The 19542-nt window shown below is 40.8% G+C and overlaps 1 protein-coding gene across 1 annotated transcript; it reads right to left on the bottom strand.

Moving 5' to 3' along the window:
- Nucleotides 1-658: 658 nt before the first annotated feature.
- Nucleotides 659-12355, bottom strand: clcnk (chloride channel K). The gene is made up of 19 exons (XM_037771557.1): nucleotides 11993-12355; nucleotides 11321-11452; nucleotides 11109-11237; nucleotides 9916-10055; nucleotides 9734-9811; nucleotides 9132-9207; nucleotides 8505-8630; nucleotides 7847-7931; nucleotides 7450-7551; nucleotides 6921-7005; nucleotides 5876-6034; nucleotides 5193-5262; nucleotides 4934-5044; nucleotides 4220-4436; nucleotides 3571-3704; nucleotides 3200-3270; nucleotides 2380-2460; nucleotides 2102-2188; nucleotides 659-1881 (listed from the first exon to the last, which is right to left on the bottom strand). The coding sequence occupies exons 1-19, from the start codon at nucleotides 12114-12116 to the stop codon at nucleotides 1843-1845; spliced, it is 2046 nt and encodes a 681-aa protein (XP_037627485.1). The 5' UTR covers nucleotides 12117-12355; the 3' UTR covers nucleotides 659-1842.
- Between the last annotated feature and the right edge of the window lie 7187 nt (nucleotides 12356-19542).

Here is a 19542-nt window from a genome sequence, read left to right as displayed (position 1 = left end):
TTCAGAAGTGATATTTGATAGTGCTAGATTAGAGTCCTGTTGCATGTAGAATCTTAAGAAATAAATTTCCCTTTTAGTTGACTTCAAATGTCCTTAGAAAATGAGTTTCACAAAAGCATAAGTCATCTCTTAAGATAATAATCCTAAAGTGAGATTTATTACTTTTAATAATTACAGTTTATTAAAACTTTGCGGTTAGTTTTGTAAGTCTGTCAGAGTGATGTCACCATAGTCCAAGATCTCAATAATTACGTTGGTGAGTGCAATTGATTGAAATGATGGCCAAAACTATGAAAACAAGATCTTTAAAGGTGCTAAATTACAAATTCAGAGCATATCTATGAGTGAGGGATTGCCTCCACACGGCTCTCAACATGGCGACGGCTGAGCTGGTCATTGATGTATACAGAGAACTGGGTAACCGATGAATGGCGGCCGAAACTATGAAAACATGACCCTTTAAAATCTGCCTCCAATGCATACATAATTAATTCATATTGGATAATCATATCATATGATGGCAGACCTTTACTTTTCATCGATGGACAGTATGTGTCAAAGATTTTTAGACAATAATTAACTTAATGTCATATCTCACCATATTTGTTACTTTAGACTTTTTCCCTTTACATGTTTTGTGCAGGTTCAACACGGGTTATTCTTTTTTGTAAAACATTTTTATTTTGATTGATTTCATTCCAGTGTTTCACACAGTTTTAATTATCACACTAGAAATGCACTTAAAGTAATTTGGACTGCAATCAAGACTTGATTAAGCTGAGCAAGAACCTCGTTACCATGGCAACTCTTGTCATATTCCTGATGTGACAAATCACTCAATGTTTTTTTATCTTAAAGCCACTATGAGAAGAATTGTAATGAACATAATTCTGATGGCACGTTTTTCTTTCTTTTTTGAGTTACCACTCTGCAGTCTATGTGCGACCCTGTCTCCTATAAAATGATGTTCCCATACAACTAAACTGCATTCTCAATTAAGTGTCGAGGGAAACGTTTTTTCTCCCAAATTAAGGTTGCAGTTTGAAAGAGTTTCAAACATGTGATTAATGTTGTAAATTAAAAAAAAACAAAAAAAAAACAGACGTCATTTAAAATAACTCAACGTTGACTTTTGGTTTCACATGGGATACAAACAGCGGTCTCCTGGGGGAAAGTCCTGTGTTTGTTTGACCCATTCACCGCATGGAAATGTAATTTTTAGGAAACAGGGCTGCTATGTGTTGCTCTCAGTGGGGGTGTAGAGGCATACATTGCTGTACGCCACAGTGAATTTTCTGATGCTACCACTGGGGGGCGCCAAAGCCAGACCTTTTTGAAATTCAACACATAGCACCTTTAACTTGGGACTCCAAACCTTTAAGAAGAAATCGTGGGGTGAAATACTGAAGTTGAGTGAGCCACTAGCCTTCTGCATCATGACAAGATGTTGATACAACTTTGTCAAACCAGGCAATATGGGAGCGGTGGATATGTGATGGTTTACTTAACCCAAGTACGTTTCAATGGTGTTCAATTGGTATACAAACTGTTTTCATCCCCACACATTATTCTGGGTAGACACAGTTTTAATATATCTGTGTCACAAAGTGTGGATCAGTGAATGAGATAGTGAGCTATTTCCTCAGTGGACGAGATGCTGCTAATTACAACCAGGCTGATGACAGTTTTGTTTGTGTGCAAATATTATTAAGCTCGGGGCAATGAAGAAGTGATATCATTATCAGAGCCAGGCTTGTGTTACAGCTAATCACGACAGAGATGGATTCATGTTTGCTTAAAAGAAAAGGTCAAGGGATGAGCTTATTTCCTGTGTCTCTCTGCTTAGATGTCTTTGGCCAAATCTTCTAATATTCTCTTCATCTGGAGGAGAAAAGAGAGAAAGAAAGACAGCTTTGAATCCTCCATTTGCCTCCTAGACGCTGCATAATGTTAACAAATCCATTCGGGGACATGGTCTTGTTTGTAAAGTGCATACGGACGAGACAAACACCCACAGAGGAATGTAACAGAATCAAGCTGTATGTGTCATTAAGAAAATATTGAGTGTTATATTTGTGAGTGTGAATTCACACGTTATTACCTCTGGCCATGTGATGACCCCGACCAGCCTTCCCCTGTCTGCAACAAACAAGGTCTGAGCTCCAACCAGACTCAGGATACTGTGGGCCTGTGAGGACGCAAAGAAACTGGATTTGAAGCAACTGATTTCTAAAAAAAATTGCTCACCGTTTTTTGGGAAATATGCTTATTCACTTTCTATCCGAGAGTTAGGGGTTATAATCTCCTCATCTAAGTCTTGACAAGAAAGTGAATAAGAGTATTTCCCAAAGTGTTGAATTAATTCACTAATGACGCCACCTCCTGAACGGTGTTGTGAGGTGATAACAGGACAGAGGTCGGGTAAATGCAGCAGATGTCATCCAGATGTTTCTCCACAGTCTGCAAAGAATAGCACAGAAATATCACTCGATTTGACTGTTATCAGGCCATTAAATGGGCGTTATCAGTCGCTATAAGCATCATAGATGTGGGTCAGTAGGGGCCTATTACACCTACTACTGTACGTTGTTAAAGTGAAAGCGAAACTGAAAAGCAACACGTTGTAAAACTGCATGAAATGTTACGTTTTGAACACAAACAAAACAGTTTGTTTTGGTTTATGCCTGATTCAGACTACACAATATTTTTGTCGGTTGTCACTTTGTCAGATTAGGCGACTGAGAGTCATAAATCCTTGTCCTGACTTGGCCTACTGACCCACGTCTATGAGCCTTATTACCACTGATAACGGCCATTTAATGACCTGATAACAGTCTAATCGGCTGAAAATATTCACATTTGTATGTCAGATGCATGCTTGTAACGCAGTAGCATTCAGTACTATTTGAGAAATTATGATTCACTGTTGTGTCTATTGCCTGAAAACTTTAAGATGTTCTCTAGTAGTGGACATTATATGTTTTTTAAGACTATTTTTCTATCATGCTTCAAAATGGATGTCAGCTGTCATGAAATGAGCTTTCACGTGAGCCAGCAGTCCTGTCTGTACATCCTGCTCCCATCCTCTTTTTTACCAGCTGTTTTACATTCAGTCAACGGATTGCAAAGACGTGACCTGCCTTTTAAACAGCATCAGACAGTTTACTCCTCTACCTTCTTCTGAACCTGCAGCATTTACCTCAGTCTTACAATGACGCAGGAACACCAACAGCTCTGATCGGAGAACGAAGCCCAGAACAATCTGTGACTCTTCAACAGAAGAAAGGAGAGGAAATCAATTTTCTTTGCCACTTTTGGTGCGACAGTTTCAATGTGATTGTGGCTCAGCTGGCCGATTAACTATTTTCTCACACTTCTCACGCTCCTCATCGAGGAACTGTTACACCACGGTTACAATTTTTCATCATTTTCTCTCATAATTTTCCTCTTTTCTTTTCAGGGACTCAATTTGGTATTGTGTTTATTTTTTGTGGGAGGATTTATAAACAATATGACTGCCTTAGCAGGAGGACTGGGGTAAAATATTATCAAATATATTTGTCTGCTCACCGTGTGAGTCCACCACAGGGATCTGTGTGTCAGTGCTGCTGTTGACAGCATGCTGAACCTCCACTTGTCCGGCTGCTTTCTGAAGCTGCACTGATTTCACTCCCAAAACCTGTCCGACTGGTGTGGAGGGAAGCCTGAAAAAGAGACGAATCATTCATGTCACGCCTGGAACAAAAGCACTTATTCGCCTATTTCGGATTATTTATTTATTTATTTATTGTAACAGCCGACCACAGAGATGATCACCCCAAAACTTGTGTATTTCTTTAATCAGTCACTTTCTGTGCGTTCCAATACTCAAACAACCATGCTATTTAGTATGCCAGAAAAAGATTTAGTATGTCCCAAATCATAGTATTTCAAATGCAGTATGCCAAAAATACCAGGATGTCCTACTATATCTGGTCGTATTTTGCAGTATGCAAGCCAGCATGATTTTCTGGCAGTTGTCATCCATAATCCTCTGTGCAGCGAATATATGAGCAAGAGGGTTAAAGTTCAAGGCACAATATTATGATGAAGTAGTATGTCCCAGTTGTGTGCAAACTGCATGCAACAGTACGCACTTTGTATAAGAGCAGCTGCAGTATGTACTAAGAGTAAAAAGAAAAAGTATGCGATTTGGAACGTGGCCTCAGTTTCTACTTACCGGGGGCATGCCTTCGTCAGAGAGGGCAGGTGTGGGAGCCTCTTGCTGATAGAGAGTGCGTCATAGAAAGACGGGCGGTGCCCAGAGCGAGCCATGGCATTGGCCAGCAGAGTGGCGAGGAAGATGGGTACAGCATGGCTGAACTGGCCCGTTAACTCTAGAGCCAGGAGGGCCGGGGACAAGGTGTGGGTCACAGCCCCGGAGAAGGCTGCTGCACCTACAAGGAAAAACAAATCATATAACGGTACTACTTAAAGGAGCAGTGTGTAGGATTTGGTGGCATTTAGTGGTGAGGAAGCAGATTGCAACCAATTTAAACTTCTCCCATGTCCCTAACACATTCTTATTCCAACTCATCACATACTCACATTTTGTCAAGCACTGCATTCAATGCACTGAGTAGCCCAGCACGTCAAACTATGATGCTCTGACTGCTGTTGCCCCTGAAGTAGTGTTATTATGGGAAGGATGGCCTCTGAGTGAGGCTAATGGCGTTACCACGGTTTTGCACCCGGCGGCTCACATTACGCACTCTTGGAAACAGAGGAGTGAGCGGAGGGATACTCATTTGGTTGTAATCTGCAACCACACCACTAAATGCAGCCAAATCCTACACACTGTACCTTTAATGTAGATGAAAGAGGGATATAAACACTGCAGTTATACAGGTCATGTCATCACTATATCAACAACAAAGAGCTCAATGTTTTCTACCAGCGAGTGCGTAGCCCCCAGGATTTATAGAAGCCCACTGCTGGCCTGAAATCAGTCCAATGGAAGACCCATAAGCTACTCCTTCTGCAAGCAAACGGCCCAAAGCTGCCCCTGCAGAACAGAAATTAAAAGAAATAACACAAAGAAGAGTTTCTCGATCTTTATATTTCAGTTTACCGCAGAGCTTTCACCACCTTCTGGTGAGAATTCAGGTCAGGCCCTTCAGGTATTCGTCCGAGTATGTATTCCCTTCACTCACCATAGACAAACACTGGCATGACGTATCCAGCTGGCAGAGGCAGCGTACAGGCAAGGACCAACATCCACATCTCAGAACCAACAACAGAGACAGACTGTCAAATCTCTCCTCGCCATCTGAACAGCCAACAGCGCTACTAGCAGTGAGTCACTGTCAATCTGTGTGCGGGGAAATGTTTGCAGTGCTCTCCAATCAGTTTTGCACAAATAAATTGAATCATTTACATTTCCCATCTGCTTGTGGTAATGGGTGGAAAATTGTCAGAATAAGTGGGATCCCACTGAAGTATAAGAAACTGTTCTCAATGCAGAAATGTCCACCCACAATTTTTATGCAACAGAAAGGACAGGCTTTCCTCCGCTTGGAAGACAAATGAGAATAATAGATATGGGCTCTTAATCAATACCGGTGATGAGATTTCTGTTATAAATCACAAAACCCATCCTTCAATGTTCAGTGTTGCTACGGGTGAACGTCAGATATCAGATGATATTTCAGCCTGAAAGGGTAAACAGTCTTCAGCTCGCTTACCTTACTCTGAAAATGTCAATTACGGTATGTTAATGATGGGTCACTGTGACATAGGGGACTAATGGGAGTGGGTTGTTGAGCTATGATTCCTGTTGGTTACCAGTGCACGTAGATAAAGATAAAAGACTCCTTAATTGTCTTTTCCGTTGTACCTTCATGAGCAGAAAGACAGCCAAAGAAAGGAAGACGGGACTCCCTGATGAGCTCCACTCCAACAAAGGCTCGGGCCCCAGTTGAAAAGAGGCATTGTGGGATTGAGAGCTCCACTGCTGGCTATCCAGTAAGGAGGTTAGGAGCTGCTTCATGGTGAGCTGTGAAATAGATTACTGTCATTCAGATTACTGTGTAAAGGCACACAAAGGCTGAACATTAAATGACAATTTTCTTATCGTCATCAAATCTCATGAAAAGACAAGATTATTTATATGTCCGTCACTCAATACTTTCTGACTTCCCTACCCTGTCTGTGGCACTCAGTCCTATTCGTTCGAAGTGATTCAAACAGCTTTGTGCTCATTGATGGCTTTTCCTCCAGCCCGGTCGCAATGAGTGACACAGTAATTCGTAAGTCATTTTGCATGTAATAAGAACACTGTTTTTGTCATGTCATTTGTACGCCATGTATACAAGACCGGTGTTCGTGTCTCAAAGTGTTGTGAGTCATTTTGGAGTTACGTTAGTGACGTGTTTTCGGTACTGATGTTACGTTGTTTATGTACATACATTTTATTTTACTTAGTTTACGTACTTATTTTAAGCCCAATCATGATGTCTTTCCTAAATATCTAAGTGGTTTTGTTGCCTAAACCTAACAAGGTCAAAAGTCACTGTGACCTCACAAAACACATTTTTGTCCATAACTCAAGAATTTGCTAATTATGACAATTTCACACAAATGTCTAACAGGATAAAATGACGAAGTGAGAACATTTTGGACAGACATGGATGTAAACTGCAACTTGACTGGTTTGCGGAGGCATACAACCGTGAGGCGGTAATTCTAGTTGATTATGCTTTTGATTAAAGGTTTATTTAAATCAGTAATGTTTGAAAACATCGGGGTAAAACATTTTAATGATGATAATCAGTTGAGAAACACATATTTTCTGTATTTAGTATGGCTCCAAGTCATCGATTATGTGTGTACATCCACAAAAAAAATGATGAACTGTGCCTTCAGATTGTGTTCATTCCTACCTTAGAAGCCATATATTGACCAGCAGAGGGAGGAAATGTCAGAGATGCCAGGAAGAAGGTCACCATGCCTGAGTACAGACCCTTCCTGCAGAGAGGTATTCACATATTATACAAGCACCATTGTTCTTACTTTGCTTTCATTGCAGTCCTATTGAAATTTGAGTGTTTTAATGGGTTGGCGGCTCATCAGAATAAACATTAGCAAAATCTTTTTTTCACATCTATGCTTTCAAAGGTTTACAGGGTTTTACACTACTTAGATCTGGAGTATAGATCAAATTACCAGGGATTTTTAAACCATTTAAATGCAACTTGAAAGGCCCTGTGCAGCCATTTATCATCAAGTATCATAAAGGTGTTTATATAGTTGCATAACATTAGTACGGTGGAGTATAATGTGAATTATCCTTAAAGAAACACACCGTGTTTCTGGGACATTGATTGATACTCCCACCGAAATCTATCTCATGAGTTTGTCTTACACAGGAGATGACTCATCACAATCTGGCTTTCACATTAGAGCTCTCACTCTGTCGTCAGCATTTTGATGAAGATCGGGTTTGTTTTGGTGAACTGTAGCATCCACCGATGGCAGAAGAGATAGCAGCAGCTCACGGCTCCACACAGCAGCCTGTTTCCAGACAGAGGGTCGACTTAGCCCACAGTGGGAGACAAGAGGCTCATTTTTATCATCGGAAGTCATTAGACTAGAAGTGATGAGGTAGAGGAGGCCAGGAAATGATTGGTATGAGGGGAAAAAAACTATGAATGCTGATTAGAATAGGAGGAAAACACAGCAGAACTGGTCAAAGACTCTTCACTGTGACTGATATGGACATGAATACCAAATGTCAGTTATTATTTGTGAGACACAGATAAATAGAGGATTTGTTTAACTATACAGATGCTGTCAAATATAAACTCACCCCAGGAAAGCAAACAGCAGAATCTCCAGCGGGTAGAAAGGTAAAGTAGTGGGGAAATTAGTTTTGAACAACGCCTGAGGAGTCTCTGCGGACAAAAAACAAATTGAAGTCATCCCTCCAATTTGTGTCTCAGCCTTTCAAAATCTAATCTTCCCTCGTTTTATTGAAATTCAGTGTCTGTCACCTTAAATTACTACTGCTAGTTTTGCCAAAGCTGATGTTCTCATTGTCATGACAAGTAATTAGATGACTGTCAACATCACCGGCGAGCTAAAATGATCAAAGCGTTACATTTACTTTGAAATAAAATAGTGTAGTGTCGGTCTGCCTTCAAATGTGACGTTCTCATGGGAGAAAAAAATGCTAAAGAACCAGTGTGAAAGATTTAGTGGCAACTTGCCAGTAAATCTTAATGAATTGTGCTTTAGTGCTCATGGTTTCCGTAAAATGAACTGAACTATTGAACTGTGGAGAATCTAACCATGTGTAACATGTCCATATTGACAAAAGGTTAAACATTTATATCTTCATGATTGATGCTAAGCCGCTTAGAACTATCTTAAGCGGGTCGCCGGCGGGCTGTTGGACCTAGAGGGGTTAAGTGAACCTTCTCTTTGTTGACCATGAGGGGGCGAGTGGTGATCAGGGCCTCCATTACCTCCATCTCCACTCCACACTGAGAACAGGCGGAAGGTCAACGCCCCACAGACGGCTGAGAAGAAACACGGGCAGTAATGCCTCAGGGCGAAGTGGGACCACATCACTTCCACACTGAACAACACACCTACAGGAGCAGAGGAGCGGTAAGTATTCTCAGCTAAACGAGCAGAAGTCTTCAGACAACAGTGAAAAATGATCCTTTTGCCTGCATGTGGCAAAAATCATGCAAAAAGGAAATGTGAAAAAAAAACATGCATATATTCCAATTGTTAATGTTTTATGTTAATCGTGATAATGACAATTTGAATTTATCTTACAGTGTGAGCGCAAATGGAGTTTGAATCTGAGGAGCTGAACCACCAACAAGGTTGTGAAATGAACAGTGAGCTGAGAGGATGAAAATATCAGGTGGAGAGGTGATCAAAGGAAGAAGAGGTGATGAAAATACATTCATGCACAAACATGATAGAGGAGCAGAGGTGTGAGGGAGGATAAAAGTGAAGAGCAAATATGTAAAGCTAAAAAAAGAGGAGAATCAAAGGTGGAAACGCATTAACTCAACAAGTGTGAGAAGGACGGATAAAGATAACGCGCGAGCAGATACATAAAAATTCCTGATGCTCACCGCTGATGGGAGCGCCGAAGCAGCTCGCTACGCCGACTGCAGCAGCTACGACCAGCATTTCTCCAGAAGCTTTTTCCTAAAAGAGAAATACGTATGCTGTAATGTGCCGTCTCTTTTCAGACCTTTACACAGAAAATGAACTTTACCAACATTTTCACAAGCCGGGTTCTCGTTATCATAAGTTATCATAGGGAACGAGGTTCAGTTTCATGGTCACTGTACAAACATAGTCATTTTAAGCCCCACCATGTTGATTTTCCTAAACCTAAGCAAGTGCTTTTGTTCAATTCACAACATTAAGCAGGTGTTTACTGCAACCGAAAAGTGACGCCAAGGGGTCTGACAAAGCGTCAGTATGTGACGAGATGGGATGAGAACGTGTTGGGAGTTTACATGTTGTAAAACCCGTAAAAATTAGTAAATGTCCACGCAGTGTTGACAGTGGTGATAATTCTCTGTGGGTTTGTCACTACAAGTGACACCTTACATATTACACACACATTTCCATTGTTAGTACAGCTTTAGGTAAAAGGTTTTAAATACTTGTAAATGTAGGTGAAGTAGATAACACTTAATGTTCTAATGACTTTCCTCTGGTTTACCTTCTTATTGTCTTGTACAAGATTGCAGAGGTTGCTCAGGTAGGCTCCAACCATGGTGGACAGATGCACAAACGGACCCTTTTGTTAACAGACAAATATAGAAAACTGTGTTCATAACATGCCATTTTAAAAAATAGCTGCATATTTTGCATGACAAACAGGTATACTGAGACGTCTCTCACCACTTTGCCCAGGAAAACAGTGCTGCCGGCTGCCAGTGTACAGATAAGACCCAGGAACTTGGTAAACATATTAGTGAGAGACAAGTAATGAGGCATTTCTATGCCGGCCAGCATGGTTCTCACCTCTGGTATCCCCGAGCCTGAGGAGAAATGAAGTGAACGGGACGGGATTTTTGAGCGAAAAAGCAAAAGCAATTTTAAAGCAATCTAGGAGTTTAAAAGAAGCTATTCAGAGTGAATGCATAGGAAAGGATTTCAGAATGATGAAATAGAGGGTAAGGACTGTGGGATGTCAAGGACCATCAGCACAAAACAGCTGAAAATGAAGCATCATTTAGTTTGTGATTGGTGAAGTTATGTTGTCTTCTCTACACACCATGTTTTTAGTCTTGAAGACGCTTCTTTGGGGAACTTAAATCAAACACATTTGCCCTTTTAGGATTCATCTGAAAGCTTTTCTCCTTGGCAATAAGAGAGCAATATCTGGCAGGTACTGAGAGGAATAAACATGAACATGTAGCCGACTGGAGTAGAAAGGGTGGAGGCAGGGTGATTAAAGGTAGATGTAGGCTCTCTACTTCATTCATATCACACCAAGCCGTCTCCTTCACTGCCTTTAACACCATGCATACACCCCAACATTCAAAAAACCAGCGTAGAGATCCTGCTTCCTGGAAATACATCGCGCTTAAAAGATTTTCCGTGAGTCAGATAAAATCACACTTGACTTTTCAAACTGTACGTCTCTCACTGAATTTGAAAGATAATATCACATTTGACTTTTTCCCTTAATGCCATTTACTTAAATAGGAAAGAAAGATGTTTCTAAAAGGAAAAAAATCTAGATTTAGGTCTCTGTTCTTTACCTCATATTTTTCAAGAGTGCTTGGCACCAAAAATGGAAACCCAGTTGATGATCTTCCACTATAATGAATACCTTTCCATTTAGACTAGCCAGCTAGCATTGTTGGTACTTTAAACGGCGGGTCCATCTGCGTTCTATTCGATATATTGTCACCAGACTACATTCACAAAAACGTCGTTTTACCTTGCAGAGTTGCTGGTCTACCGCTGCATCGATCGGTTAGTTTGTTTGGGTTATTGTGTGACTTTCTGATCTGTGATTGTGTCCACCTGACAAAGGTGAGTCTAATATTCACTCTGCTTTTTGTGCTGTTTTATGTTGGACAGACCTGTGGAGAAGGGACAGATGTTGTGGGAGAACGATGATGCGACAGCACAGAGGCATGCTGGGTAAAGAGTCCAACAGAAGAACTGCAGCAGACTGTTGCCCTCCAGCTTCGTATAAAGCCACAGGTGAGCTGCATGTGGATTCAAAGAGAAACATTGATACTCTGTGTACTTTGCATCCTATAAATCTGTGTGTGTGTGCGTGTGTACATACCTCTCAGCAGCTTTGTCACACTGAGGTCCATCAGGAAGCTGAGGACGGCAGTCATAACGCCTAGAGCAGCGTATCCATACCACTCCATCCCACACACTGTTCCCAAACAACACCTCAGCTTCAACAGCCACTCTAAAGGACACAAACATGTGGGTTAGCCTTCCTAAAGTTTCACTTTCACGGTACAATCGGCTGTTCACTCGTGTTCCGTGTTCACAACATTAAGTCTCATTTTCACGTTACAAACGTAGTAGTTTTAAGCCCGACCATGCCCGACATGGAGCAATTTTGAAATACCTTGTATACTACTTAGTAGATTGGTAGTATAGAACTGCATAATATATGTTTTAAGGTAAAAAGTAACTAAGTTTAAGTGTCAAACAAATGTAGTAGAGTAAAAGTATAAAGTAGCATAAAATGGAAACACTCAAGTACAATTAAGTCAAAATTACAGTACTTAAGTAAATGTACTTAGTTACATTCCACCACTGCATATTATCATATCCTAAAAGTCTTTGAACTCAACAATAATCTGTGACTTCTCAGATTAAGGTCAAACAAAACCCAAATTCATGTATATCACATGCAGATTGGCTTCGAAATAGCTCCTCTCTGATGTATTGATCGGGTCAGTATCGATCACATTCTAATAATTTTCGACTGCAGTCTGACCTTTGACAGTTGCTCGGGACCGTCTGCATGGTTTCCATGGATCAGCAAGGAGCAGACTCTCATAATGGGATGATTGATTTTCTCCGGCGGTGTCGCTCCCAGGAGCCTCATCCAGGCTCTTCATTTTGGCTTCAAGTATTTTGTGTTTATTACAGTCTCAAACAAACACAGAGGCTCAGTGATGACAGAAAAAATATGAACACACTGCTGCAGGTATTGCTAGAAGACAGGTAGACTTACCTTCTAGTTGCACTGGAAGTGTTATATCTGTCCGTATGGTTATGTGAGTTTGTGTAGTGTGTGCTGGTTCCACCACTGACCTCTGTTATGGTATTAGCATAGAAGTGATGGAGCAGTCATGGATGAACGGGTAGCTAATATTAACTCTTTGGAGGAAGTGCCCTTCATCTGTTTTGATCGCAGAAATGCAGTGTAAGACTTTTAAACTTGCAGATTTTTTGGGTCACTTGGGGGCAGCGGAAACAAATTGTGAACATAACACTGACATATCACTTTTTAAGTTGATATGGCTGACATCCATCAGTTAGGGAGCAACGTTATCATTCATTTAGTTTAGTCGTGTTTCTGGCCACCTGATGAATGTAAGTCCAATATTATATATCTATTAGCCGTTGCTTTTGGTCTCTACTAACTCCTGAGGGAAATATCTGTCTCTTTAGCTGCTAAATGCTCCATGATGTTCACCAGCCAGTCGCTGAGCAGGTAGTTCACTGTGGTTTTTTAGAGCTTTTTCGTTTAAAACAGCTGCGTGCTTCAGTCGAAAATGAAGCTACGAGAGCTGCGAGAGTGAACCAAAACAGTAAAGTTGCGAGCCAGACAGCTAAACAATGAGCTGAAACTCACTATAAAGCTCCGTAAGGTCGAGAGGAGCTGCAGATTCAGGTGATTCTCGAAAGGTTCACCACTACGAGCGACCCCTTTCACCTTGTCATTTGATACATTGTTGTTATAAAAAGGTCATATTAAAGGTATCTTGTGGAGTTTTCTTGTAAACAAACACAGTTACCGGTATGCATTGTTCACCAAAAAGTGTTGTGTGTATCCTTGAGGCCTCACAAATACGTGGACTGTATTTCCTACCTCATGAAACGTTTGCAAAGCCGATGTTTGATCATTCAAAACCTTCATTGTTTACATCTATGTTTGCCGGCTGCACATTTAATGGCCTGACTGTTATCGGGTCAGTAAATGTGCATTATCACTCGCTATAAGCCCTCATAGATGTGGATCAGTTGGGGCCTGCTACACCTACTACGTTGTAAAATTAAAGCAAAACTTAAAAGCAACATGTTCTAACATGTTGTAAAACTGCATGAAACGTTACATTTTGAACACAAACAAAAAGGCTTCTTTAGGTTTAGGCAACAAAACCATTTAGTTAAGTTTGGGGAAAAAGATCCTGTTTTTGCTCAAAATAACTAAGTTTCAAAAGTGAAACTTCACGCTTGTGAACACAAAGACAACTACACACTGTTGGTTTCACAATGTCCACCACCCCCGCCCTCCACCCCATTATGGAGTTTCTCGCTGTCTATACTATCCTCACTTAAGCTTTTGCTCCTGTCATAACTACTAAGGTCACTAGAGGTCGCTGTTGTCTTCTTTTATACCTTATTTTGGATATCGACCATGTGAATAGATGACAAAACCTACTAGTGGGTGTAGCAGGGCCCTACTGACCCACATCTATGAGGCTTATAACCACTGTTAACGCACATTTAATGGCCTTCCGTGCTTTTGTTGGCATGTTAATGTGGTGGAGAATGCCTCCCTAGTGCAAGTGAAGACAGTATCATGTGTAGCGTTGGTGAACGCAGCCCCATTCCTCCCCCAACAATTCCCTAATTAGGGACAGATTATATAAGACACCTGTTGGCCTATGTCCTCTGTCTCTGTCATGGCGGGTAGTGTTTGGTGTTAGGCTGCATTCACACCAGATCAGGTGTTCAAGATCAAGTTATGTGGCAGTGTGGGAGAGTCACTTTAATGGCCCATTGACTGCACGGCGATTAATGTCTTTAGTTCCCTCATGGCTGGGCTGTAAAGCTCTGGCTCTTGGCCAGTGTGACGTTTAGTGGCGTTACGCCAAAAGTTGATTCTGTTTTGACTTTTCTGTCGCAGCGTTTTTGTTTTTTTCCCAAACACACTACCCACATTCAAAATGAATGGGAGGATTGGCGTTTTCGCCGCACTGCCTGGTCTGGTGTGAATGCAGCTTTACATGTATGTAGTTAAAATGATCACTTAACATGCACAAGTCATCCTTTTTACACTGCATACTAAGTTGACTGCCTTCTGTTCTAGTGCTGATCTGATGTGTTGGCTGAGCATATTGTGTGTGTTGGAACCCCATCGTTCTTATACCTGTTTGACTGCTCCTGTGTGTTAATGCTCCGTACCAGAGGTGGTGAGTCACAACATCAAAATGTATAATTTTAGCATGCAGCACGGTAAGCCCTGTTAATCTCCCCTTTGTACCCACCTGCTGCTGTTTTGCTCCTTGTTGTTTTGCTTGAGTTGTCGTTCTTATGCCTGTATTGTCAAACCAACTGGGTTTGTTCTTGATTCTTTTTGTATTCCTTCCCTTTCTTTCAGTGAAGCAGAGTGCCAGATTGTTGGGAGGCCAGGCAGCCGTAGTGAGATCCCTACACCTTATGAATGCAAGTAAAAGCACTGGGACTCGAATGTAGAATGCACCATTTTTTAGTGTGAGGATTGCTGTTTTGCACCTGTGGTGAGTAAACGGTAACAACGGATCCCTCCTCAGTGAAGTCTGCCTCTCTATCAGTGGCCTTGGCTCAGTGTCCCCAGTTTTGCTTAGTTTAGGTTAGACTGGCTGTCAAAGCATTTACACAGCTACACAGAAGTATGTTCATATGTTACTTGTATCATATGAAACTAGAAAACCTAAGGAATCCAGTGTTACCAACCATGTCAAAGCTAGCTTGTAGCGAAAGAGGCTAAAAAACCCTGCAAACTTCCGCTAAATTTTGGCAAGAAAAAAAATGCCATGTCCATTTTCAAAGGGATCCCTTGACCTCTGACCTCAAGATATGTGAATGAAAATGGGTTCTATGGGTACCCACGAGTCTCCCCTTTACAGATATGCCCACTTTATGATAATCACATGCAGTTTTGCGGCAAGTCATAGTCAAGTCAGCACACTGACACACTTGCTATGTTATGATTTGAGCATATTTTCTATGGTAAATGCAGTACCTGTGAGGGTTTCTGGGCAATATTTGTCATTGTTTTGTGTTGTAAATTGATTTACAGTAATAAATATATACAAACATTTACATAAAGCAAGCATATTTGCCCACTCTCATGTTGATAAGAGTATTAAATACTCCCTTTAAGGTACATTTTGAACAGATAAAAAAATGTGTGATTAATTTGCAATTAATCGCGATTAAATATTTTAATCGAATGACAGCCCTAACTGGTAGTTTTAGATACGTTAGGGTTCTTTTTTCAGTTTTAGATTTTGCATTAAGGCCTTTTTTGCTAAAATTGTAAAAGCACTATTTTTATTCCCTTTATTGGTTTCAGTAATTTTCACTTAATCATTTCATTTAATATCCTTTCCTCCCCAGCAGCTCCAGTCACTGCCTCTATGGTTATTTTGATTTATTTAATGAAAGATTCGGTCCATTCTGAAAACACGTCTCTTGTATCTTGTGTCAGTGACAAGTCTGTGCGCCTTATCAATTTTCAAAACAATATTTAAGTTTTCTAGAGACAGTATTTCCTGGGCTGCAATTGTTGTTGTTGTTTTCCCCATTCTCCTCTCATCGCCCTCGCCCCTCTAACTTTCTTGGCCCCCGACTATTGATCAGTAGAATATTGTGATGCAACGGTCGCCCTCTCCAAAGACATTGCTCCATAGCACCACTGGTGTTCAAAAACTTTTAATTATTTTGAATAATTCTTAAACACAAGGTCGTGAATTAAAAGTTTTATTGTGATGATCTGTCCTCCATTATTACCATGATAGATCTATTCAGTGATTTTACAGCTCAGATGAATATGAACAGACGTCATTGCTATGACCTTCCTGTCAGTGATTGGCTTCAAAGACTGATTTGAAAAAGCCCCCAAGGGGCTCAGAAAAAAAGACATTGAACATGAAACAGTAATCATGAATCCTGTAAATATTTGACACTTGTAAAAAAGAATCAAGGTTTTGTTAGTTCTAGCAGACTGCTCAAGGTCGAGGTAATCATTGTTCAGATCCTGGAACAAACACAGACTTTAAATGAGCCTTTAGTTAATGTTTATCTCAGTTCCACCTCTCGTTCAGGCTTTCAATAAACACTTATGTCATTATAGAGATTTGACAGCTGCATGCTGTGAGCGTCAGCCACACATTAATGCATATACACCATGTAAATGTTCACATACAGAACGCTTTCCTCGGTATAAAAACTCGTTTCCATGGGAACAGCAGGCGACCGGGGAACCAGGCGGGAGGTTACTTTTCATAACTCTCATTAACAATCATCGTTGACAACCTGAGAGGTTTCTCCTCACGCAAATACTTTAAAATACAATTTGACAAATCAAATAATTCAATCGTTTCCAAAACTGAATATGAATATGTTTACAAATGTAAAACAAAAAGGCGCAAGTTAAATGTCCTTTATTTATAAAGGTAATATAAAATGAAAAATTATGAAACTAATCTGTGATTTGCAGAGATTTTAAAGTGTTCTCAGAACAATATTTCATTGAACTGAGAGAGAAAAAAACATCAATAGGTTTTATTTTATAAATTTAAAGGGACTGTTTGTAACTTTGTAAGCGTATAAATGTACCGGGTCGGGACACATACGCACTCGCATATGCGCGCTCGCGTGTGGCCGCTGTACTCTCCTCCTCTGCCAGCTTGCCTTCACTCAGACAGCGTGCGCGTTCTCGCGTACTCGCTCCACCTCTAGACGTGAACGCGCGCTCACTACACACTGCAGAAGAGTTAGTTTAGCTCTGAGAATATCTATTGATTAACCTAGTGGACGTTTGTGCAGAAATAAATGCTGCAGCTCCTCCAGACCAACAGAGGTTTCCCGTTTCTTGTGAAGTGACGGGGCTCCGCAGAGAGAAACGTTGTTGTCTCGTTACCGACCGGGTGCCGGAGTCTTCCTGCTCTCTCCGGCTATGGGCGGGGACGAGACGTTTAGCTGCGGAGCCCAGCGGAAAAGCCAACACTAGTATCAGCAGTGATTCATGGAGAGACCTTCTTCTGGTCAGCTAACATTACTGCCAAGCAGCTGAAATATAGAGTGATATTGTGGTTTTAGCTGACATGTGTCGCCTCACTGTTTTGAGCGATGCTCGTTCAGGTATATTTAGAGCGAGCAAGCGCGAGCCCGACGCTGACTTTCGTTGATTTCACGGCCACAGGTGTCGCTGTTAACAAGCATTTCTGAAAGTTACAAATAGTCCCTTTAACTTGTGATTTTACAATACTGATTTTACATTTAGAACAACTTGAGTGGGTAGGTCAACCAAACCCAATAACACAACAGGTCGACCGATCATGCTGCTGTTGTGTATTCTGTACTTAATGTGTACATTTAGTCTTGTTGCAGAAGTAGGAATTTATTTTCTGTTTTGATTTATAATTGTTTTTTGTCATATCGGGAAACATGCAAGTACTTTTATTAAGGGTGTCAAAGTTAACACAATAATAACGCGTGAACACACTACTTATGCATATAAATCAGCAACAGTGAGCGATGTCTATCACTGTGTCTGTCACTGGGTCTGCAACATTATGTAACACGCAGCAGCTGAGACAAACTGTGTGTGTGTCTGCGTGTGTGTGTGTTTGTGTGTGCGTGTGTGTGTGTGTGCGTGCGTGCGTGCGTGTGCGTGCGTGTGTGTGTACTCTATGTGGGCAGATAGGAACGTACACACAAACACATGGAGGTGACTCAATGTCACCGGTGAGACCATAGATATATCTATGGGTGAGACAAGGTGGATTACTGGCAGCTAAAATCAGATTGACTCTTAAATTTCTTCCTCTCTTGTTATTCTTGTTTGTCATTTTCATCATTCCTGTGTTCCTGGACGGCTCCCTGAAGTTATTATTAGCAGCAATATTTTAACTTATTCATTTGTGATTATCTCTCTTATTGAAACATTTGACTCAAGTCGTAGTATAATTTAGTTTTGTGTGAAACCGCTCAGCGGACTACATCTCTTGTCTCACACAATTTACGTCACCAACACTAGAAGGCTAGCTAACTTAGCTATGACCACGCCCAAATGAAACGTTATCTTATCTGATGTGTTTTATCCAGCGACTGCTGGTCTTTTTATCAGCTGAGAAGTGAAGGAACGAGCAAAACTCGTTACTTTCTTGACTTGCAAAATTATCTTTTAAATTGACAAACATCATATGTGTGATTCAAGGTGCAATTCAAACGGGATCAAAAATATATTTGTCTCTCCCCGTTGACTACCGTTCATATTCTTTCCAAAATAAAGTCCCATTGTGGTCCACTGGAACAGGAGGGACTTTGCTTCTTTATTTGAATGTTTTTTGAAAAGCCTAAAGAAGTGAAACTTTACTGTATTTCACAGTAAAAAAAAAAACAACATTGGCAAAGAGATTGGAGATCGGGAAAAAAAAAAAGTTAGAAAAATTAAAAAAATAAAAAGAATGAAAAAACATTATTTGTGCATCAAAAATGTTTTTCTGTAATTATTTTCGATCTTATTAAGCACCTTTCGACCCCTCAAACTTATCTTGCGATCCGTCTGGGGGTCCCAACCCCCAGGTTGGGAGCCACGGATTGGGTTACTTTTATTTGTTTGGATAATAAAAAAAAAGACATTCATATGAAATGTTTTCAACTTTTTGAAAACTGAGATACGACCTGAGATCAGTTAAAACAGATGACAAAAACATGATGAATATGACCACCAACTTTGCTATTTCATGACACATTTTGCAGACTACCACTAGGATGGTAGCTCCATCAGAGGTGCTAAACACAGTTTAATTCAGAATAAAATGCCGGTGTGAACTAACAATATTAGTGCTGTTACTATGACGGGGAGGAGGCTCCTCTGTTCGCTCCCTGGCAGGGACTCGGTGAGTTGCTGGGCTGGATTTAGACCTTCAGCAGGGGGCTGTGGGCTCTGTATACTGATAAGACTGGAAGCACATATCACTGTGTGGTGTCATTGGTACCGCTGGGTAACCTTTCAAACATGGCTTCAAAACAGAAGACGGAAACCTTTGTGTGTTTTATTTCAACAGAGGACTGTTCGAAGTGTTCGGCATTGCGGTTGTGATGTATGTGTCATCTATAGGTCATTCTCTAAATTAAAGGCAGACTCTTGACTGACAAGTCAAAGCGGATGTCAGATATGTAATGTCAATGAGCCCATAAATGGATTTTAATGGATTAGCTGTCAGCAGCACCAACTAGAGAGGAGAGTGTTTTCTAATCGCGATGGCCTGTACCCCCCGTGCAGATATTAATAGCCACAAAGCAATGTCACTACTAAATCCC

This window comes from Sebastes umbrosus, chromosome 6 (genome assembly GCF_015220745.1).
Source record: "Sebastes umbrosus isolate fSebUmb1 chromosome 6, fSebUmb1.pri, whole genome shotgun sequence".
Classification (NCBI taxonomy): Eukaryota; Metazoa; Chordata; class Actinopteri; order Perciformes; family Sebastidae; genus Sebastes; species Sebastes umbrosus.
This window is presented reverse-complemented; position numbering and strand designations above follow the sequence as displayed.

Excerpts from the sequence above, each read along its gene's own strand:
- clcnk (XM_037771557.1), bottom strand. The coding sequence starts at position 12,116 with ATGAAGAGCCTGGATGAGGCTCCTGGGAGCGACACCGCCGGAGAAAAT. Across the intron at positions 11,238-11,320 it reads TGTGACAAAGCTGCTGAGAG|CTCACCTGTGGCTTTATACG; the intron begins GTATGTACACAC and ends ATCCACATGCAG. Across the intron at positions 2,461-3,199 it reads TGCGTCATTGTAAGACTGAG|ACTGTGGAGAAACATCTGGA; the intron begins GTAAATGCTGCA and ends TATTCTTTGCAG.